The sequence below is a fragment of the Rhipicephalus microplus genome, chromosome 1 (genome assembly GCF_043290135.1).
Source record: "Rhipicephalus microplus isolate Deutch F79 chromosome 1, USDA_Rmic, whole genome shotgun sequence".
In the NCBI taxonomy this organism is placed as follows: Eukaryota; Metazoa; Arthropoda; class Arachnida; order Ixodida; family Ixodidae; genus Rhipicephalus; species Rhipicephalus microplus.
Window position 1 is genome coordinate 33,142,914 of NC_134700.1, and position 23,791 is coordinate 33,166,704.

A 23,791-nucleotide genomic window follows, 5' to 3' on the forward strand; every position below is an offset into this window, starting at 1 on the left:
AAACTCCACTCTGGAGCAATGTACGATTTTATCTCTCACTCCTGGCATCAAGACAGTAGCCGAACCTCTCCCAGCCGCACAGAATAGAGCTTTCCTAGACAAAATGAAATCAAACGACCTGTCGCCTCCTAAGTTGAAGCGCTTCGTGGTCTTCTATTTTCTTACCTCGACATTTTTGATATCGACGACCGTTCCTTGGACCGCACGAGCGTCGTAGCTCACTGTATCGACACTGGCGGCGCTAGACCCCTTCATAAGCGTCCTTACCGTGTGTCTCATTCGGAGCGCGTACTAATCCAGACGGAGGTAGAGAAAATGCTCGACAAAGACGTCATAGAGCCTTGAACTAGTCCTTGGGCTTCGCCTGTTGTGCTTGTTAAAAAGAAGGACAACACCTGGCGGTTCTGTGCCGACTATCGCCATCTCAATTGAATAATCAAGAAGAATGTCTATCCTCTACCTCAAATTGATAATGCGTTTGACTGCCTTCATGGTGCCAAGTATTTCTGTTCCCTGGACCTATGATCTGGATATTGGCAAATTTCAGTCGATGACTGCGAGAAGACGGCATTCATAACACCCGATGGGCTTTATCAATTCAAAGTCATGCCTTTTGGGTTGTGCAATGCGCCAGCAACTTTTCAACGCATGATGGACTCCCTCCTGCGCGGTTTTAAATGGTTGACTTGCCAGTGCTATCTAGACGATGTCATCATTTTCTCGCCAACCTTCGAAAGCCATCTTCTACATCTGTCGGCCATCCTTGACGTTTTTCGCTGTGCTGGCCTCCAGCTTAACACGTCTAAGTGCACCTTTGGGCACCGTCAGATAAAGCTACTTTTATTATTTTATTTTATTTTATTTATTATACCCTCAGGGCCAGAGGCATTACAGAGGGGAGTGGTACAGAACAAAGGCATAACATGAGGTAGCATGGTTACAAAAAACGTTGTGTACATAAAAAGGAAAAGGAAAGACAAAACAAATTAGTATTATCGCAACAATGTGGTCACACAAACACAGATTAAACATCAGATATTTCTGCATATACAATATTGGCTAAGGCAGCACGGAACAGTTGGTTATCGGTGATACCCGCAATTTCAGCGGGAAGGTGGTTCCATTCCCGGGACGAACGGGGCAAGAATGACTGAGTGGCAGATTTTGTATGATAATAGTTAATGCCAACCTTGTGACGGTGGTCAATGCGATGGGAAACGTATAGTGGTTGGGGTAAGAGTTTTTTGTAACTTGGCCACTTTATTGACGCTGCTGGTGTACGACCCGACCCTGATAAAGTCTGCGCAGTGCACGAGTTTCTAGTCCCACGTTCCACGCAAGAAGTCCGCAGCTTTTTGGGACTCTGTTGGTATTTTCGCCGTTTTGTTAGCAACTTCGTGGAAATTGCTCGGCCCCTCACGGATCTCCTCAAAGAGAACGTGGCTTTTTCCTGGTTTTGAAGACCAAGAACATTCCTTTGCGTCGTTGATTTTTGCGCTCACATCACCACCTGTGTTGGCTCATTTTGACCCAGCCACTCGAATGGAGCTACGCACCGACGCAAGTGGCCATGGCATAGGGGCAATGCTCGCACAAATGCAGAGCAGCACAAACCCTGTCATAGCGTACGCCAGCCGCCTGCTTTCGCAGTCAGAAAGGAACTATTCAATTACTGAGCGAGAGTGCCTGGCTCTCATCTGGGCTATCGTAAAATTTCGTCCGTACCTATATAATCGCACGTTCGCAATCATCACAGACCGCCATGCGCTCTGCTGGCTGTCAACCCTTAAGGATCCCACAGGAAGACTTGGGCGATGGGCATTGCGATTGCAGGTGTACACATTCTCTGTAGTGTATAAGTCTGGCAAGCTTCACAGCGATACCGACTGCTTATCTCGACACCCTGTTGATCCCCCTGACTCCTCTGAGTTAGAAGCTGATGCCAACATCCTAGCCATTACAGATTTTCTGCAAATAGCCGACGAACAGCGCCGAGATCCATCGCTGCTATCTATGATTGACCGTCTTTAATCCAGCCATAAAGACCCTTCACTGAGCCTATTTTTACTTCAAGACAACGTTTTGTACCGCTGCAAACTTGCAGCCCGATGGCGCGGAACTTTTGCTCGTCGTCCCACGTCATCTGCGCAAGGACATCTTGCAAGAACTTCTACACGCCCTAAGTGCAGGACATTTAGGTGTCTCCAGAACCTATGATCGCGTCCGCCAACGGGTATTCTGGAAGGGCCTTTATCGTTCCGTCCGCCGCTACGTTGCAGCGTGTGACCTGTGCCAGTGTCGGAAGAAGCCTGCGTCTCTCGCTGCCGATTACCTTCAACCTGCTGAAGTCCCAGCCGAGCCGTTTCATCGTGTGGGTTTGAATTTGTTAGGTCCCTTCCCAACATCGGCAACGGGAAACAAATGGATAGCAGTAGCTACGGATTATGCCACTCGGTATTCAATTACTCGAGCGCTACTGACCAGCTGCACGGCGGACGTCGCAGATTTCCTACTATATGACATCATCCTTCAGCACGGCGCTCCTTCTCATCTACTCACAAACCGTGGTCGCTGCTTCCTGTCTCGTGTGGTTGACAACCTCCTTAGATCCTGTGCTACGCGGCAAAACTTTACGGCTTTTTACCATCCTCAGACCAACGGACTTACTGAGCGCCTCAACCACACATTGACGGACATGCTTGCGTATGTTTCTGACGACCACACCAATTGGGATACTGCCCTTCCGTTCGTAACCTTCGCCTACAACTCGTCCCGTCATGAAACTGCCGTTCGTCTGATAACAGCAGGCAACAGGACGGTGCTTTGCCGCCCAGGTTATGTCATGGGTATAGAAAGGTACCTTAGGCACGGATGCAGAAACGACGCAGACGGAATGAAGACGACGATGTTGTTGTGGGGCTGTGTCTTAACTGCCCTCTTGTCCTGCATCCTTGCATACTGTGTGCAGTGTTAGCACACCCGGCGTTCACTTATTAAATACTCCCCGTTACAGTATGATGTGTGGCTGTAAAGGGGCCTTAAAATTCCTCGCACTAACATGGGTGAAAACATAGGGGTAAAAATTGGCGCCATATCTGCATGGTAATCTGGAAATGTCGTCGAAAGACGATGGTCTTGCGTGTGGAGAGAGTGAACAAAAATTTATTTGGTGTTCTGCGCAAGAAAATCGGTGAATGGTATTCTGGAGGCACTGCGTTAGTGCCTCGAGCGCGCAGCAAAGGCGAACGAGAGCATCAAGTCACGTAGCACGTGACACATGAGAGCCATCTGGCAGTTTTCTTGGAAAATGAAGCGCGTGGCGCGCCCGTCTCAGGTGATAAGGTGTAGAATGCAAGGCGACGGGTAGGTGTCACCACCGTCTCGTCTTAGCAAAGCGTTGGAAACACTCGCCTTTTCGTACAAACGTTGCATGGTCAGCGCACCGTGATAAGCGCTACAGTCCTCAAAATTGCTTTTGTATGCCTTTTCTAGTAAAAGATGCACATGCAGAATATATAGGTGTTGTTATAGTGCCCCAGACATGCGCAATAATTGCTTTTTAATTGACAATTACATAAGTATGAACGCTAAATCTTGAGCAACATTGGTGGGCGCTGCGGATGAGGTCGACCGTTTCAAATACCCGGTGCCGGTAAAAGCGGACAAACAGGCAAGTTTGCAGACAGACAGACAAGCAGACTAAAATTTTTGCGTCGAAGGTCCCCAAGAAAAACTATCGTCTTTAATAAAATCATGACAGTGGTGTGAAATATCAGCAGTGAAAGTGGATGGCAAGATGTCATGATAACAAAACCATGACGGATATGTAGTCATCGCAACCATGACCATGGTACAGCGGTCGTGCTACGGATCGCCTTGAGTGAAAGCTATGAACATCTATTAAAAACATGAAAAAAGATTGCAGTTTAAAAAGTGGATCCCTACCAATGAGCATCCCAAGGTGTAGTGGGAGCTGCTGTCGGTAGGGCAGTAAAAAGTCCTTTTTTTCTTAGAGCATCTAATTCATTGCACTGGACGAGAATGTAGAGAACCATAAGTGGTTCTCCACATCTCTCGCATAATGGTGGATTGCCGGTGGACAGAAGACATGAATGTGCAGAGTGTGAATGTCCTGTTCTTTGTCTCGTAAGTGTTACTTCTGTGTGTTGTGATTTCGACAGTGGTGACCAATTACCTAGTTGCGACTTAATAGCATGGAGTTTATTGTGTGTGTGTATCCTACATGCTCTGCCAATACCCCCTGAGCTTTGTGGGGATCTGAGGCGCACCCGCGACTATTTCGCGGGCATTCCGAAGCACGGCCACACCCTTTTGCTCTTTCTGCTCTGGTAACGAACAGCACGTGGCGATAGATGGCGCCACGTGCGGGCGCAGCACGCGGTACGTGCGCGCCGAGGGAGCTGCTCTTTCCTCCGTGGTCGGCACCGGGTAAGCACGTGTTTTCCTTCGTCCTCGTCCCCTTTGGAAATTGCCGCACTGTAGCCTGCCTGGGGTGGCCTGTGGCACCTCGGCAGGCGTGTTTACTTGAGTGCTAGCTTCGGTACCGTACGCTGAGCCCACAGCGGTGCCTAGTGCTTGAAGTGGTCGTACCACACTGAGCCGCACTTGCCGTAGGCCTACGCGTACAGGGTTTTCCCTAACAAGACAATAGTTATAGCGCGAGAACAAGACGACGACACAGAGACAAGAAGGACACGAAAAACACAAGCGCTAACTTCCAACTGAGTTTATTGCGCAGAGCACGAAAATATATAGAGGAGACAGTAACCATGTGATAAAAACCATATGGCACAAAGAGCAGAACTGTCCGAGAAGGAACTCGGGTTCCTCGAAGTTTCGGTGCGCGCAAGTAGTTATATTATCTTTATCTTTCTGTTTCGTTTTTTTATAGATTTTTCTTTGCCGTTTTTCTGTGCTTTTGTTTTTTTTGTCTGTTTTTCTCTTACTCATGTTCTGCTTTCGGGCTACTTGGTGAGAGGTGCATGGAATATAAAATACTGAATGAAATCTAAAATATCAACTTCTGGACCCGTGCCGATCTCTCGTGGAATCACCCACATGCTGTTTTGATGAGTACAGTGTGCACAGAAGTGAGTAAATAGACACCATCACGAGGTTTTTGTGTTTTTTAGGAGTTTTCAGGGCTTTAACCACACCTAGGGAATCTGTGTATATTACCACCTTTTGTATTTTTATCTGTTTGATGTGTTTTACGAGCGTCAGTATTGCATAAGCTTCTCTTATGAAAATGCTTGCATCCAGATGAAGAACGCCGGCCTAGGAAAAGGATTGGCTAATCGCTGCATATGACACAGAAGTGTTGGACTTTGAGGCATCCGTGAAAAACTCAGGTCATGTGTATACTTGATGCATGGGATGAAGGTTACTTTTGTGTCTAATATTAGTCCAAAAGACTTGTGCTTGGTTTTCACTGACAGAGGTTGACCATGCAGGTAAATGTCGGGGTCAGGATGGAGGCCCCTCGCTCGGCAGAACAAGACGCAAGTGCTCCTTTGTGCGTAGAGTATAAAACCATTCTCATCGGCCCATTGAGATACCTTGTTCAACCCTAGCTGAACTTGATGTTGGCGCACTGAAATGTTGCACGATTTCAGACTAATCTGTACATCATCGACATATATGCAGTAAAATATATTTCGTGGAAGAGACAGGTGCAAGGAATTCAAGATGTCAGCGACGGTGCGTCGGAGATACAGAATTTTTTAATGATGCATCGCTGACAGCAGCACGGTTTCAATAGTAGTGCCATCGCATTGGCGCTTCTGTCAGGCGAGATTGCCAACAATACTGCCAGTGAATTTTGCTTGCTAAGACATGCGACATTTTTTTATCCTTTGCTAATAATGCGACATGCGTTTATCTGTCGCAAAAAACTTGACATGCATCTGTCACTCGCAAAAAAAATGTGACACTCATTGTTTACAGACGACGAGGCATACGTTTCTCCCTTTAGTGGATACTGTGTCCTAACAGTGTTTGCTGACTAGGCAAATCAAAAGTTCAGATTTCCCGTAAAGCGCCACGAGCATTCCATGAAAAAGCTATCAGCACTGCGTGGACTAGCAACACTTCACGGACAACTCAACCACATGACAAGTCACATGCGCTCTACACATTAGGCCCACCAGCATCTTCCCACCTTTTTGCGCTCATACCTGTTCGCAGTTTCTGCATTTCGCCTCACTTGCGAACAGTGGCGTGCACGATTTGCGAAGATGCCCAATGGACGCCAAGATGCCACTGCGACATAAGCAATAGTACAGCACTGCTTTCAAGCGGCACGCAATCTTCTACGCAGAGCTGGAAAGCAACCTTGAAGCAAGGAAGCAAGGCACAAGTATGATGTGTTGGAAAAGTGCTAACCACTTCTCCGACACATCAGTATTGTCAAAGACACATCAGCAAAGTTCAGTCAAACACGGTTATATCGAACCCACATATATGAAATTTTCAGGTATAGGGACCTCCGCGTAGTACCAAGCCTTCACCAAAACCCGAAGCGCTTGAAAAAGGGTAAGAGCGAGAGGGCTCAGACTGCACAATCTCTAACTTGTGGAACATTTTTTTCTTTTTCATTTCCCTTTTTCTCTCTCATGCTTTCTCTGCGTACCCCTCAGGTTGGACAGCAGGAACGAAAGAGCCGCCGTTCTCCTCCTTTTCTTTAGTTTTTTTGTAGCTGTCTTGTGAGTTTTGATCAGCCAACCACAGCTTGTGCTTTTAGCTGTTGCCCTCACAGATGGTCATCGCCTCGCGAGCACATCGTTACTTCCGCTGTCGTGTCGCCTACGTGCCGCCGCATGTGCAGCATTTCTCTTTTGTGTGCGTGGTGTGCATAGCCACTGCGGACTCCTTGGATTGCCTTTGAAGAACTCATTCTTGAGCATGTTTTTCCTCTTCAGAAGTATGTAGGGCGGAAGCTTATCACCATCAGCTGTGGTGCACAGCATCACTGTGACATGCTGCTTCTCGTACCCTGTCGTCCTCACGCTTGATTCCCAGGCTTCTACCATGTTAACGGTGCTTGCTTTCGTCATGTCAGAAAAAAAAAAAACTGGCAATTCATCAGCGTTGATGATCTGGCCAAAATCGTAGCTGTTGAGACTGTTAAGATCCTGCAGATGTTGCTTAGCAAGGAGTTTGTCAGTGAAATCGCTTGGCAGAGTTTGGCATATTGTAACGGATTCAAGAGAAGAAACACCAAAAACTAGTTTATTATGGGCGAACAAGTGCCCTGAAAGCTATGTGCGAAAAATGGAAGAGTCCGCTAGAGCGTTCCGAAATTGTAACGGATTCAAGAGAAGAAACACCAAAAACTAGTTTATTATGGGCGAACAAGTGCCCTGAAAGCTATGTGCGAAAAATGGAAGAGTCCGCTAGAGCATTCCAAAACAAGAACTGTTCATTCGCAAACGCGCCTTCTTCCTCGCAGGTCCAACCCACACTGACTCGTGCCTGTGAACGAGAGGTATGCGGCCACAAGCACGGGTGTGCAGAAGACTGTGGACGCTGATTCTTCATAATATTAGATAGTGTAACTAGTCTCTGTGGCAATATCATGGTCTGGAGTCTCAAAGAAAATGCATTTCTTCGCATCATGTGTTCCACACAGCCACGGCTAGCATCGCCTCTGTTTCTTTCGCTGCGAACAAACTTGCAAACTTCCTCTTCGAGTTCGGGTTGTCAGCCCTTGCGCAGTCCCATGAATTTCTTATGAGTCACGGCGGCTCGGTGAGTTTGCTACTGCTGCTTCCTCCACCCGATGATGTAGGCTCGGTCCATGCTGAATTCTCCAGCAGCACTGCGGTTGCCATTGTCTTCGGCAAACGCCAGCTTGACCAGAGGTGTAAGCCTACGCTTTGTTATCTTCTCAGAGCCGACAGTCCCTCTATGCGACATTTACGTGTTATTGCTAACGTAGCAATAAAGTGTCATTTTGTTGACCTAGCTTGTTGCCTTATTTGCACGAACCCGTGTAGCTGTGATGAATACGGGAAGGGGACATTAATCGTGCATGGTACGACTGTGTGGGGCTGAAACATTGGCTAGGCTTCTGCGTCAGCCGTACATGGGACGAACCTCTCTTCAGTAAACATTGAACAATCTGGCCCTTTTAAACACAAATAATTCTAACAGACAAGGATGCAATTTTTTCTCACTATACTCAAACCCACCTTGATGAGTGCTGGTTTGATGGCCACAGGTGGGTTGCATTGTGCCAAGGCTTCAACAAAAACGCCAATGGCATTGGGGTGGCAGTCCTTTTGCACCACGTGGCTTCCACTGCAGAGGAACGGCACCAGCTCCCCAGCCAACACCTGCACGTTGGTGTAAAATCAACTAAACACGACATGACAACTCATGACAACTCGACGCTGTGACGCTACAGTATAGGTGGGAAAAAATGCTTAGAAACTCTTCAGGTACACCAGTTTTACAACTTTGAGAGGACCACACAAAACAGCCATAAATCTATGCACTGTAATAGAAAAAAATGAAAAATTTAAGTATAGTACAATCTCAGAGGTGCGAATTTCCAGGGGAACGAGAATATTTGCATCACCCAAAATTAAAATTTACTTTCAAAGTCGTCTAATAAAGACACAAAACATTTATTTTCATCAAACTAACTGGCATATGATTTCGTGGGATGCATGCAAACAGACCAGTAAGGAATGACGCAGCTAGCTGTCGCAAACGCTCGCAGACATAAAAGCCATCATGAGCAGCGCCACTAAACAGGACACACGCGAAGGAACAGACAAGCACAAGTGCACACTAACAACTGACTTTCCAATCCACACCTTTTTACACCATCAAACTGTGCAGATGCACTGTCACAACAACCAATTTAGGTTATATTGCCACGGGAATTCCAACATATTACAAAGGGAACAGCCATAGCCTTTCTTGATGAGTTACGCGAAGTGACAGAAAGAAGCAGTCTTGAAACTATACCAACCAATATGAAACTAACATCTGGCGTCTGCGATGTCTTATCTGTCAATCCTAACCTTTCAGCGATTCAACGTCGACAGCTATATGACCTAGTACGAAAATTCCGCAGCTGTTTCTCCAATAGTTCAAAGGTACGGCACACAAGAATTATGAAACACAGGATTATAACGGATGCGACAATCAGGCCAGTATGCTAGCACTCTTATCATGTTTCACTGAAGAAAAGGGAAGTTATAAAGAATCAGGTTTGGGAGATGCTTCAAAATGATATTATCCAGCCTTCTAACAGTTCATGGGCGTCTCCCGTGGTGTTTGTCAAGAAGGAGGATAACACGCTACGGTTTTGTGTCGACTGTCGAAAATTGAATGCTGTGAATAAACGGAATGTATACCCCCTTCCGCACATCAACGACACATTAGATCGACTTCGGTGTGAGAAGTTCTTCTCATCACTAGATCTCAAGAGTGGATACTGGCAAGTAGAAGTTGATGAATGTGATCGCGAGAAGACTGCGTTTATTACCCCGGACAGACTGTTTGAATTTAAAGTCTCCAAGGAGAACATAGGGCTCCGGAAGTTCATCAATTAAAGAGTGAAAATCACGTTTTTGCAGCTGGTAGCTACGAGGAATGTAGATAGTGCAGATTGTGATCAGTTTATCAAAAATAACCGCTCGAACAGCCACTGCCTCAAAGGATGTTTGGAGTTGTAAGTGTGTGCATGCAATTCCTTGATTCACCATGATGGCAACACCTCCGGATGATGTCATGGCATCAACACGGTCCTTTCGGAAAATAACGTATTTACAAAGAAAATTTGTGTGTTTTGAATTAAGGTGTGTTTCTTGTACACACAGCACTTTTGGTGAGTGTTCGTTAAGAGTTCTTGGATGTCGTCAAGGTTTCTGAGAAGGCCCCTGACGTTCCATTGGATAATTTGAGTGTTCATGGTGAATGTAAAATAGTGCTGTGTGTACGAAAAGCGAGTGGCTGTTTAGACAGGGAGTTTGAGTTCACTTAACAGGGCCGTCACCAGGCCCTGTTATCTGCTTTTTTGTTTTCTTGGCGCGCTCCAAAGAGCCACGCCGCTCTTTCGGCACCAAGGGTACCGACGTATCCATTGCCTCCTCGGAGGCACTGGATGCCCGCACGTGCGGGCTGCTAGTTCGAATTTCGGCCCTCGCCTGGTGAGGGGAGGCCTTGAGATCCGAGGACTCTGGAGTCTCCGGTCTCTGTTTGGGAGTAGGCGGTGTAGCCTGGGCTACAACCGCCTTGGGGCCCCCTGACGCGCCGCATCAGCGTACGTAGGTCCATAGAATAGAGCGACTCTTCGCTGTGCTTCCTTAAATGTAATGTTCTCCTTCACCTTCAACGTAATTATTTCTTTTTCTTTTTTCCAGTATGTGCAGGAGCGTGTATATGCGGCAAGGTTTCCTTCGCAGTTTACACAGTGTGGCGGTTGTTCGCAGTTCTCAGACACATGGCCTAGGACTCCACATTGTGCACAAGTCTGGCGACCACGACAGGTTTTAGAGCCATGGCCATACCTCTGGCATTGGAAGCAACGACGAGGGTTTGGTATGTACGGCCTGATAGATGTCTTTGTGTACCCTGTTTGAATAGATTCCGGTAGTTTACTGGATGCAAACGTGAGTATTAAGTGTTTTGTCGGTATTTCCTTATTATCTCTTCTGATGATGATTCTCTGTACATTAGTGACATTTTGGCTCTTCCACCCCTCCAAAAGTTCAGTCTCAGTCAAGTCCATGTCAGATACCACTCCGCGAGTTGTGTTCATTGATCTATGTGGTGTTATGGTTATTGGTATGCCACCGAAATCTGAAAGACGGTCTAGTTTTTTAAATTGTTCTTTGTCACGGATTTCGAGGAGAAGGTCTCCACTAGCCATTTTGGTTACCTTGTATCCTGTGCCAAGAGTTTCGGTAAGACATCTAGAAACTAGGAAAGGAGGGACAGTCCTGGCTTGCTTTTCAGTTTTTTCACAGTGAATGACGTGGAAGTGGGGAAAAGTTTCTATTGGCTGGTTGAAGAAATTTATGTCGTCGGTGCGTACCCGCTTTAGGCCGGTACGATCAGACAGAAGAGGGAATGCTCCATGCATGCCGGTCTTATTTTTGTTCAGCAGCCTTGGCGGCCACCCACCACGGAGCCCAACAAGGGGACGCTGCAAGTTTGCAGGTGCTGAAAGCTTGCAGACGTCAGCCGTACAACACTGCCATAACTCAATGCGCCTAGACCAAGGTAGGCTATTTGCACAGGGTTAACCCTTGCCGCCAGGAAAAATGGAAGTAAACAGAAGAGAGTAGAAGGCAGGACAGATAGATAGTGAGAGATAAAGACGAAGATGTAGGCAGAGAGAGATAGGAAAAGGCGACTGCCGATTTCCCCTGGGTGGGTCAGCCCAGGGGTGCCGTCTACGTGAAGCCGGGGCCAAAGGGGTGTGTTGCCTCTGCCGGGCGGCCTTAAAGGTCCAATCACCCAGCGTTGGCTCAACCCCCAAGATCCCCTTTTCCCCGGACACGGCAAAGCCACGCACGGCTAGGCGTGGGAGGGAGCCGAAACCCCCCCATTAGCTCTGGTCCGTGGTGTCGCTACACACCAAACGCCTACTTGCGCAAGCACCCCTGCGGAGAAGCGCATCCAAGGCGACATTCTCGCCGCGCGTTCCTATCGCCCGCCACCGCCAGCCAGCGAGGCCCTCAAACCGCGCTGCGCATGAGGAGGGGCCATGACCCTCCCTCAGCGGCAACAGCCCGCCGGAGCTGCCTTTGCGGCTACAGCTACATGTGGGCACACGTGGAAGATAAGCGATCGAGCTTTAGATCCCTACACGTACGGGAGGCGTGCAGCCAGTGCTGCATCGCAACTCGACGCGCGCGAGCAGGGACAAAATCCGACCCAGCGCATCACCAGTGGTGACGATCGTCAGAGCGGTTCCTTTGATAATGCGGTGAACCGACCCGGCAGCTCGAAGCTGCTCTGTTTCGGGAAAGAGACCACGATGGAGTGCGCTGCTTCCGCTGCCGTCAACGAGGGCACATAGCGAGGGAGTGCTCCGCGTTTGTGCCTCCTGTGAGGCAGGGAAAAGGGGGGGCGGGCCGTTCGTGAAGGCACGAGCGGTCGAACCCTTGCTTCTCCCCTTTGCGTACCGGGCAAGCAGTCTTGCTGGTGCGCACGCGTCGTTTATTTCGGTCACCATTGTCGGTCGCGAATTCTTGGCGTTGCTGGACAAGGGCGCAAGCACTTCGTTGTTTGGCAAACAGGTGTTGTCCCACTTGCAGAAGCACTCGGTGCGCTTGCGGGACAGCCGAACGACATTCACCCTCGCGAAAGGCGTGGCCCAGTCGGCGGGTGCCGCGATGTTGACTGTCAGATGGGGAGGCCGAATGAGACGCGCACGTTTTGTTCATCTTCCAGGGCTCAGTGTTCCTGTGATTCTCGGTCGTGACTTTCTCCTAAAAGCCGGTATCGTAGTGGACATTGTGAATGAAGGCTATCGCGACAGACCTTTTTCCGAGCTAAAGTCCTTCATCAGCCCACCGTCGCTTTCTGTTGCCTGTGCAGTTGAAGCGTCAAAACCGTGTCATGTGCAAACTTCGGGGGCACGACCCTGCGCTATGCACTCGTCGGCTCAAAATCCCCATCGGGATCGAGCGGCACGACACGAAGAGGCTCCACATCCTTTAATCGCCTGACGACTCAATTGAATGATACACAGAAGGCTCGTCTGTCGGCATTGTTACGCGAATACGATGAGATTTTCACCGATTAACCCGGCTGTACCGATTCGGCGATCAAAACTGGCGACGCGCTTCCTTTGAAGTGTAACCCAAGGCCCGTCAGCCAGGCCAAGAGGCAGGTAATTTACGGCTTGCTGGACGAGATGCTCTCAGCTGGCATTGTTCGCCGTTCGTCCAGCGCCTGGGCGTTTCCAATTGTGTTGGTGCCTAAGAAAGATGGCACCAACACCAACAATCGCCTGGGCGTAGACTACCGCCGCCTGAACAGTGTGACTCATAAGGACGCCTATCCGTGCGGTATTTTACCACATTAGATGCCTCCAAAGGTTACATACAGGTCCGGATGGATGAGGGTGACCGGTGCAAGATTGCGTTCACGTCCCACAGAGGGTTATTTGATTTCACCCGTATGCCCTTTGGTCTTTGCAATGCTCCTTTGACTTTTAAGAGACTCATGGACCGCGTCCTCGGGAAGCAAAGTGATCTTACTGCATGTGCTACCTCGACGACATCGTGATTTGTTCACGAACCTTCGAAGAGCACTTGGCCCACATTGCCGATGTGCTCGAGAGGGTGAGAGCCGCCGGGATGACGTTAAATCCCGCAAAGGCCCAACTAGCGCAAACCTGAGTTCAGTTACTTGGTTTCACGCTGGGCGAAGGCTCCACTGAGCTAGATCGGGAGAAACTTCAAGCAATCCTCGATTTCCCCGCGCCTAAGGACATACGCGGCCTGTGCCGCTTTCTCGGAATGGCCAACTTTTACCGGTCGTTCATTCCGTCCTGTGCCCGAGTGCAGGCGCCCTTGACCAAGCTCTTGGGTAAGTCAGCTGAGTGGCGATGGGGACCTGAGCAGCAAGAGGCGTTTTGCCGTCTGTCTAGCGCCATTGCGGAGATGGCGCAGCTCAAGCTCCCCGACCTGACCAGACGGTTTGTTGTCCAGACTGACGCAAGCGATCTGGAATTAAGAGCAGTTCTCCTAAAGGAATACGATGGTGTGTTGCAGCCGTTGGCCTTTGCCGGTCGCTTGTTGATACCCGCGGAAAGGAATTATTCCGTGACGAAGAGGGAGTGCCTCACCATCGTGTTTGCACTGCGGAAGTTTGATGTCTACTTTGATGGGACGAAATTTGTGGTGCAAACAGATCACAGCGCGCTTAGCTCGCTGATGCGGCTCGGTGAGGCTGTAGGCAGGCTAGCGCGCTGGGCTCTCCTAATACAGCATTATGACTTTTCAGTGCAGTATCGGAAGGGGAGCACTAACGTGGTAGCTGACACGCTATCTCGTGCCCCAGTGTCTACCAGGAGCCTGGATCCCGGTGCGACAACCACCAGCGGTGCCTTTGAGCAAGCGAGCAGCGCGGGGGAAACAGCGCTGCAAGCACCAACAAGCAAACCTTTCTACGCGCCAACAAGCAAACACTTTCTACGGGCCAGGCAAGCAGCGCGCCACGAAGCGGGCAAGAGGGGGAGCGAAAGGGAAGCGAACCCATGACGCCAATGCGAGAGGAGGCGATGGCTGCAGTCCTGAGTGGGAATGATACCATTCTCCCCTTTGGGAGAGTGGGAATCGCTTTCAGCAGACAAGAGTTACTGAAGGCCCAGCAAGATGATCCGTTTTGTCGCGAGTTGAGCGCCGGTCTCAGGGAGATGGAGCGCCGAGACGCTGCTGGTAGTGCGGCGGGCGCAGGGGGACGGGAACCGGCGTGTGTCGCTAGGTCCCCCGCGGATACATACTTCCTGGACCATGATGGACTCCTGCTGAAATACATAGCCACCGATAAGGAGTCAGTAGACCTGTTTAAGGTGGTTGTGCCCAAAAGTCTGAGAGGCGCACCGTTGCGAGCCTCTCACGACGAGCCCATGGCCGGTCACCTGAGTGGCTCTAAAGTTTTTGTGAAACTGAGCAAGGTTGTGACTTGGCTTGGCATGAAGCGTGACATTTTTCGCTATTGCCGTTCCTGTCACGTCTGTCAAGCGGTGAAACCAAGGGGTGGCAAGCCGCCCGGCTTGATGAAATCGATTGTCAGTGAGCGTCCGTGGCAAGTAGCCACCTGCGATCTAATGGGGCCGTTCCCCAGGAGTAAGCAGGGGTTCATACATCTGATCATAGTCGTTGATCATTTTTCCAAATGGGTGGAGCTGTTTGCGCTGCGGAAAGTGACAGCGCGAGCGGTGCTAGAGAGGCTACAGGAAGTGTTTTGTCGGTTCGGCTTTCCGAAAAGATTGATCACGCACAACGCATCGTATTTCACCGCTCGGGTGTTTGGTGATACGCGCCGTTTCCTAGGAATAGATCACTGCACCACATCGCCCTACCATCCCCAGTCCAATTTGACGGAGCGAACCAATCGTACGCTCAAACCGATGTTGGCGGCCTTTGCCGAAAGTCAAAAGGACTGGGCAAATCATTTGAGCGAACTCGCGTTTGCAATCCGAACCTCCCAGAGTCACTCCACTGGTTTCGCTCCCGCCTTACTTAATTTCGGAAGGGAGTTTGCAAATCCGGTGACCAGTGTCATGCAATGCCAGCTCGGAGACGAGGAAGAACCGGCAGCGTTTTCGCCGGCATTCGCGGGCATTCCTGCGGCGATTTCGCGGGCATTCCGCCGCACGGCCACACCCTTTTGCTTTTTCTGCTCTGATAACGATGCGTGGCGATAGATGGCGCCACTTGCGGGCGCGGCACGCGGTATGCGCGCACCGAGGGAGCGCTCTCCTCCATGGTCGGCGCCGGGTAAGCACTTGTTTTCCTTCGTCCACGTCCCCTTCGGGAATCGCTGGACTGTAGCCTGCCTGGGGTGGTCTGTGGCACCTCGGCAGGCGTGTTTACTTGAGCGCTAGCTTCGGTGCCGTACGCTAAGCCCAAAACGGTGCCTAGTACTTGAAGTGGTCGTACCACACCGAGCCGCACTTGCCGTAGGCCTACGCGTACGAGGTTTGCCCTAACACTCGCGACCAGGCCCATTGGCCATCGTGAGAGTGCGCAGCATAGCCGCGAGGGACCTTTTCCCGACCGGCGTGTCAAAGCTCGCCATTGCCAGCTGCGACGTGCTCGGGGTTGTCCTCTTATTGTGAACGTCCGCGTGCGGGTGCCTTTGCTACCCACGTCCCGGGAGCGGACGTCGTACTGTTGTTCAGGTTGCCGCCAGAGGCAATAAAGTGTTGTGTATTTTGCATTAGAACACTGTCTGTTTGCCGCGCCGCACTAAACGCCTTATTAGTTGAGCAGCGCGCGCGGAGCGGTACGCTACACGCGAGTAAACGGAGTCGCGGCCCTGTGGCTCGCCAAGCGTGAACCCGCAGTGATCGTCCGCTACAGTGAGTAGCGGGGTCACCATATGTGCCCTGCATATATACACAGGGTAGCGCCCCCTAAGGGCGAAAATACTTTACAAGAAATCGAAACCGAAACACCAAAATAGGTTCAAAGAATTCTGGCATGCCTCTGCCTAAATATCCTGCTGGAAAGTTTAGTTGTGGCTTGCGTCATTATGCATGCAGGACAGTGAGCACTAGCACGCAACTTCACCTCCCTGAGGTGCCGCATATAGTCTGACCCGTGCTAGTTGCTAAGGTTTTACGCCATGTTTATTTTTGTTTATTGTGCAATTATTCATTAAGATTGAACTTTTTGCATTGCAACAAAGCTGTAGCAGATCAATGATTTTATTTTCACTGTAATATTGACTGAATATTTTGTTTTAATTATGTTTTTGTAGCCTTAGTTCATTGTCTTGTGAGCAGGTTCCTAGACAAAGTATCTGGCCAATATCTCAACTGCTTTGTATAACTTTAGTTACTATAAAGCATGCAAGTTTGGGGACAAAGTGTGCAGTCATGGTTATGTATAATAAAGTTCACAAGTATGCAACAAGATTTGTTGAAATTTCGCATTTACTTTTGGATGTGCAGTATGATGCATTTCAGGCAACACCAGATGAAAATGAGTTGACGTTTAAAAGCCTGTCTTGTCTCCGAGCAAAACAGATTATTATAATAATAGACAGCAGTCACAAATTCATTCTTTCAACAAATAGGGTACCAATTTTGCTGGTTAGAAAAGTGCCAGCAAACAATTTGATGCCAAATCATGCTGCTGTTTCTACTTGTCACTTTCAACAGTGAACAGCTAAATGCACCAATTGCAAAACACTGACATGATGCAGCAAATTAACCACGGGAAACGCTGAACAGGCTGGTTTGCATGAAAAACATATGTCTAAAAAAGGAGCTAAAGATCTAGCAAAAGTTTTTTTAGAATCTTGGCAAGAAATTTACAAGGCTTCTGATAATATAAGTATAGTAAACATTTACAAAGTTTCTTTAAAACATCTAGAAAGATGTTTTTTTATAATTCTTGCTAGAAGTTTTTTAGCCGTATAATAACGTGGCGTTAGCACAGCTACAGGAGGTTTACAAGCTGCTCAGGTTTAAATAACATCTCAATAAGACTTTTTATATACCTTTGGACTATCTTTTTTGGACATTTACTAGAAGTTTTTTAGCTGTTATTCTGTTTTGTAGGCAGTAACATAACTCTCTGGATGAGTTGGCACAGTTAAACATCAGTATAATGAACTCGGAGCCGGCGGCAGTTTGTTCATTATTTTGAAATGTTGTTATAGTGAAAGCTGGAAAATTAACCATAAATACCTATTTTCCACCGACCAAAACGACTTACTTTAAAAATGATGGGTCCTTGAACTCATTTTTCGCGAGAAAAAACAAATGCACAAGTGAGCACCAAAAAATGAACATTTACTCTTAAAGAAGTCTGTTTTTTGTTTTTTTTTACGTATGTAGCCCAAACTTTGCAGAGCGAACACCTCCAGCTCATCTACATTCCTGTGAGCGATTCGATTCTTTGGTCACAACAGCCTGCTTTTTGCCTTCCAGTTGCCAAAGATTATCCAGTTTCTTGCTTCGCGAAAACTGCTTCCGCTTCTTCATCGCAAGCAGAGATGAACTCATTTGTAGTAGCACCGCAGCGCGAACGCCAACTCGCTTTGCTGACGCGGTAAGTAATCAGATGAACCCGACTGACAAACAAAGCCTCCTTGAGCACATGTAGAGTGACAAAGAGAAGCCCGAAGCGTCACGGCTGTTATCGCTTCTTCCGAAGAAAAATAAAAGGACTAAAATAAAAAATTCCTCGCTTTTTGTTTTCTGCTACTTCGCTGTCTCAGGTTTTCCGTGCCCATGCTTCCTGCTCCGCAACTCCCACTCCTCCTCGCTGACCTTGCCCTCCCGTGTTGCCCTCACTCCTTGCCTCTACACATTGAATTCTGCAGTGTCTGCGTTTCAACAACAACAAAAAAGAAAAATTGCCCTTTCGTTCTTTTTTTTTTTTCCTTCCACAGCGTCGCTTGTCTTTCGAGAAAAAAGGCGTCCGTTTGCTTTGTTGTCTGCTTGCATACCGCTCCGGTGATCGCGACAAATTTTAGAACATGAGTTCATAGTACTGAGGTGTTGTTAATACACTGCAGTCCACTTATAACGATACCACATATAACGATATATCGGTTATAACGATGGGTCGACTTAACAGTCTCATTTTATGCATTGGGGCTATGGGGAAAAAAACCATATATAACGATATGTTATTCACCGCATATCGGATACAACGATGAAAAGTTTGCCGTGGACGGCATGTTTCATTCAGAATAATCGTAACATTTAGATTGATAAGTTCCTCTGAAACGAACTATGCCGAGACAAGACGAAAAGTTAGCGTAGGCGAGTACGTATCTGCCGCCACTGCAGCACAGCGCCGGCAGCGCGTCCCGGCCGTTGAAAAAGCCGAGGCGAGCATCGCGAGTTGGCGCGACGCGCTACAGATGGCGCCAGCTGTGTCACGTTTTGCGCCTGGCCGCGCGTCGACCGCGGAGAGGCTGAGAGAATTAAAAAAAATGCAAAAAGCAAAGCGCCGCGCTCCGCGGCTCCCCGCCTTCTACAACGGCAAGCCGGCAAGCTACTCGTAGCTTGCCGAACGAAAGCGGGAAAGAGAGAGAAAATAAAAAAGCAAAAAGCAAAGCGGCGCGGCGGCATCGGGGCGGGGCCTCGTTGGCATTCCGGCTGTGTACCTCTGGCTGTGCTTTCTTCCTCCCACTGCTCCCACCCCGCCGTCGGTCAGTCTTTCTTCCTCAGCGAACCCGCGATGCGTTCTTTGGAGTAAGAAATAAAGTCTTGTTTTTGACATCCTACTATCTACAATATTTATTAATTGGTGAAAATAGCGAAATGAAGCCTGGAGCTACAAAAGGTACGTCCGGCGACGATTTTTTGGCGGCAGTCCAGATATAACGATCACCGGTTATAACGATCATATTTTTAAGTTTTCTCGATATCGTTATAAGCGGACTGCACTGTATAATGCAGAACTATATTAACGTTTGTTATACTGAAAAATACGGTATTCTCGAAAACGTAGCAGTGAAATAATTTTACATTGAAACTATTAGCAGTCTGTGCAGGATTTTTTAAAAGTTTGTTAATCTGTAAAGTTTGTTAATGTGGGGCTCATTCTACCGAGATTTCATTGTAATAAGAAGAAGGAACCAGACGGAAACCACACGAAGACAGCAAAAGAGAACAACCACACAAGACAAGCACTGGACTAGCTAGCAACTGAATGTTTATTGAAGAACCACACACACCCCCGACCCATGAAACAGCAGCGCATGCGTAAAAAACAATCATCTGAGCCCTGTCAAACTTGTGCGCCTAACCGTACAGAGCATGTAACATGTGAAACAATGATAGAATTAAATGGGTAGCTTACTAGCTATATAGAAACACTAATTCTTTCTTTGTGAGGAAAATTGAAGGTTTGCTCACACATGGCAAGAAATCAAGAAGCAGTGCATATTGTCACTTTTATCCTTTTTTTTTTTAATTTCCTCTTCTCTCTCCTTCTTTCTTCCCTGCTTTCCTTTATGCTTCCGCTCACCGAAAGAGGAGGCAGGCGCTGTGCCACTAAAGGTGGTACCATATTTGTTCGAATATAAGTCGACCTTTCCTTTCCGAAAATGTCCTTCATAACTAGCTATCCATCTATATTCGTGACCAAAGAATCTTGACCTATATTTCCAATCAAACCAACCAAGAGCGCCGAGCTTATTGCGTTCAACTGCCGCGCCCGCTGTTCTTCAAGCGGCTCCTGCTGCATACGCATGTTATATACCATAAAGCGTGAAATAAAGACCACCCTTATCCTTTCCGACTACCCAAGTAATTGAGAAAAAATTTTTACATGCAATATCCGCGTACCGCCCCCGTGAAATGCAGCCGCTCCGCCATATTTTGGATGAAACCCACGGTATTGGCCGTGAAGCCGCTCTGGCACTGGCCCGAGGAATTTCCGTCGCACCAACAACACCTTGCCAGAGAACACCTGCCTCGCGCTTTGTTCACTGTACGATCGACGTGACGAGGTGATGGTTCGCATTTGCTTTAGGCGCTGCGCCGTGCTCCCTACCGGGCAGCAGAGATTAGGCACCTTTTTCTTCTAACCACCATCACCATTTGGTAGTACGCGGTTTATTTATTTATTTATTTACAAATACTGCTGTCCCATGCCTGAGACATTGCAGGAGCGGGTACAGAAAAATCAACGAAAGCACAAAAACAAACAATAGTGCGCACAAATTTATGTGACTAAGGTAGTAATGCAGTTATACAGTACACAATCATCGGCATACAGACATATGTTTACAGGGGTTCCAGAGATGACATTAACAACATCATTAATAAATATAATAAACAAGAGAGGCCCTAGCACAGAGCCTTGCGGCACACCGGATGTGATTTCAACAGGGGATGACTGCACCTGGTTGAAAGTAACGACCTGAGATTGAGAACGCAAATAATCTGCAATCCAACCGAGTAATTTAGAATCTTTAAGAAAGGAACTAAGTTTTAGAAGAAGTTTTTTATGGCATACGTTGTCGAAAGCTTTCGAGTAGTCTATGAAAATTGCATCTGTCTGACCCCTTTTGTTAAGTGATGTGGCAATGCCATGGGTGAATTCTAGGAGCTGCGTTGTTGTAGAAAATCCAGCTCGGAAGCCATGCTGACATCGGGACAGAAGGTTGTTTGCGTCCAAGTACTCAACAATATGTTTATGAATGATATGTTCCAGTAGTTTACAGCTTGTTGAAATGAGGGAAATTGGCCTATAATTTGGAATGAGCTGCTTATTGCCAGATTTAAATAACGGGACTACATTAGCTGTCTTCCAAAGTATGGGAACAGTGGCCGACGCAAACGATTTATTAAAAATGACAGTCAAGTAACGAGCGCACCATTCGAAGTACCGCCTCAAGAACGTATTAGGAATGCCATCAGGACCGGAACTTTTAGTCACATCTAATTTTAGTATCAAATTGTGAACACCTGAACAAGAGATTGTGATGTCTGGAATTGTAGACTGAACAAAGTTGCAAGCATAACCTGGGATAGTGCCATCATCACGAGAGAAAACGGACTTGAAATAGTTGTTGAAGCTTTCTGCAATAGTGTTGGAATCCGAGCATGATTGGTCATTTATAAGGAAGCAAGACTGAACAGATGACTTCGGGTTGCAACGATGTCACGTCGGCAGAGCTACACAGGTACACTGAGCACTGAGCTACACTGAGCTACACTGAGTACACTGAGCTACACTGAGCAAACAGTAATGAAGTCCATATTAGCACTTTGTGCGCCTGTCAAATCATTTGACAGACTCTGCGAATTCAAATGTGGATCTGCCAAGCTCACGACCTTGAAATTTGGGAGATTCCTAAAACCAAGGAGTAGGGGTGGCGAAAAAAAAACCTGGTACACAATTTAGTTAGTTTTTTTAGGAAGCAGAAATGTGATACACTGCTCCATATGATTGCCAGTAGCTCAATTAGACATCAGTGCTTATACTGGTATTCAGAATTATGCAGGATATAAAGGCATGAGTAACCTAGCAAAATGTGCAGTGTTCTGTGAATAGTGCCAACCCCTGTCTCTATGCGCTTTTTGGCTGGGCACCAATGTACTGCGGCGAAGGTGGCTTAAGCAGCATTCTCTGCATGGGTGAGAACCAAAACCATGAATTTCCTAACCGCTACACCTCCCCCCCCCCCCCCCAACTTCCCACCTTTTTTCTTCTTTCACCGTGGAAAGATGGGGGGGGGGGGGCTTGGTGCTGCTTTTTGGCTCCTTTGCAAAGGGCGTTGATTGATTGATTTATGGGGTTTAACGTCTCAAAACTACCATATGATTATGAGAGACGCCGTAATGGAGGACTGAAAATTTAGACCACCTGGGGTTCTTTAACCTGCACCCAAATCTGAGCACACGGGCCTACCTTGCAAAGGGCGTTTAACTAGGTAAAGTAATAACGGCGCGTGCCCGTTGGCCTAGCGACAATGCCGCATATCTTTCACCAGGACCGTGGCCACGACGACAACTTCAGAACAAAACCAAACAAAAAAAGTTGTATGTGCCATTGCTGAAGCAATTGACGTGGTCCCTGGCAACGCCGGCGATCCTAGCATGTCAAGCTCGTTTGCACAAAGAAAACGCGGCATACGCTTCCACAGTTAGTTCCTAACAAGCCATAGCCCCGTTTTCAGGCTAGGAAATTTACATTTCCCACGAAGTGTTGGTGGTTACAGCAATGCATTTTTTTCTTGGAAGTTCCGTCGTCCCACCAATAGGTATCCGCTGCGGTCAAAGAACTGATGGGCGCGTAGTATTGTTACTTTATCTGGTCATATTTTAAGTACATTCTAGGCACTATAGTTGGGGTCTATGCGCTTTGATGGATGGTGCTAACTGCAGGGGGCCGACGTGGCCTGCATTTCTTGCCGAAATTAGCGCACCATCGAAAATTTAAAAGCTGGCTCGGCATTTGGCACAGCATGGTGCAATTTCAGCAAATTTCACGGTTTTGGCACAGCTTGGCGCAACAATTGAAAATAGTATCAAATTGGCGATATTGGGGCATCTGTTGCACCCCTGTGTGTACCTTCAGAGCGTATTGTCGCAATCCACGATCGCATTGATGGTGGCTGCAGCAGTTCCGGCAAACGGTAGTTCCATTTTCAATAAGAGTGCCCTGACTACACACACGCCTTCTAATCTAGGTCAGTCAATGCTATCTATGATCACAACTGCCCCCCTTTAAACAGCAGCAGTGTTTTGATTCGGTGAGCATTAGACACACAGCTGGGGTCAGCCACCTTTAGAGGTGGAGGGCCAAAGTGCATGAAGCAAACAAGACCAGGGGTTGCACTGTAAATGGGTGCACTCACGCTCTGCTGCCGCTCACTGAGCACCTTCCAGAGGCGGGGCATCAGCTGCTGCCACAGGTGCTGGGCCAGTGGCGTGTCCAGGTGGCACAGCTGCACCGTGGCATTCAGGAAGGCCCCCAAGCGTAGCTCCCGCAGTCCCTCCAGGAAGCGGCCCTGTCGCTGCACCAACTGCTGCAGGTTCTGGCGTGCACGGCCCGCAACGCCCCCGTCCAGCACTTCAGAGGAGGACGGGAGCTCGATGTCGATCTCCTCCTGGGTCAGGTCCACAAAACTTACTTATTATCTTATTTAGAAAATAAAAAAGCAACCAGTTCAATAATCAATGACACTCAGCTGACGGTGATTTGTTCAGCGGGCACTGATAGCTTGTGGAAGAGATATTGTTGACGCGTATTGGGTTTGCATTTCGATGGCCATGTGTGGCAAGTGGGTGGGAGTGAAAATCTGCCCCAGCACTCAACTATTTATGCTATGGTCAACTACATCTCTAGCAATATTTCTTGGAAAACAATGAACGATGCAGACATGAACAGGCACAAACTTCTTATACCGTATTTACTCACATAATAGGTGCACCCCGAACTTGGCCATAATCAGAAGTTCTGTACAGTGTTTGCACAGTTGCAATTCGATGCCCTCTTATGTTAATTGAAGCGAGGATCAAGAAAAGAAAAATGCCGCCCCTATCTCCACACCAAGGCGGGAACTCGAGTAAATGCGTCGGACAGTGGTGGGGGTATCA

At 48.1% G+C, this 23,791-nt stretch overlaps 1 protein-coding gene across 7 annotated transcripts in view; it reads right to left on the bottom strand.

The window, feature by feature from the left end:
• Nipped-A (Transcription-associated protein Nipped-A) overlaps positions 1–23,791 on the bottom strand; it is a 991,444-nt gene that overhangs the window by 296,174 nt on the left and 671,479 nt on the right. For all 7 annotated transcript variants that reach the window (XM_075869412.1, XM_075869408.1, XM_075869400.1 and 4 more), the window contains 2 exons: positions 23,050–23,301; positions 8,214–8,357 (listed from right to left, as the gene is read on the bottom strand). In XM_075869412.1, the coding sequence (XP_075725527.1) occupies positions 8,214–8,357; positions 23,050–23,301 (396 nt within the window). The remainder of the gene's footprint in view (positions 1–8,213; positions 8,358–23,049; positions 23,302–23,791) is intronic.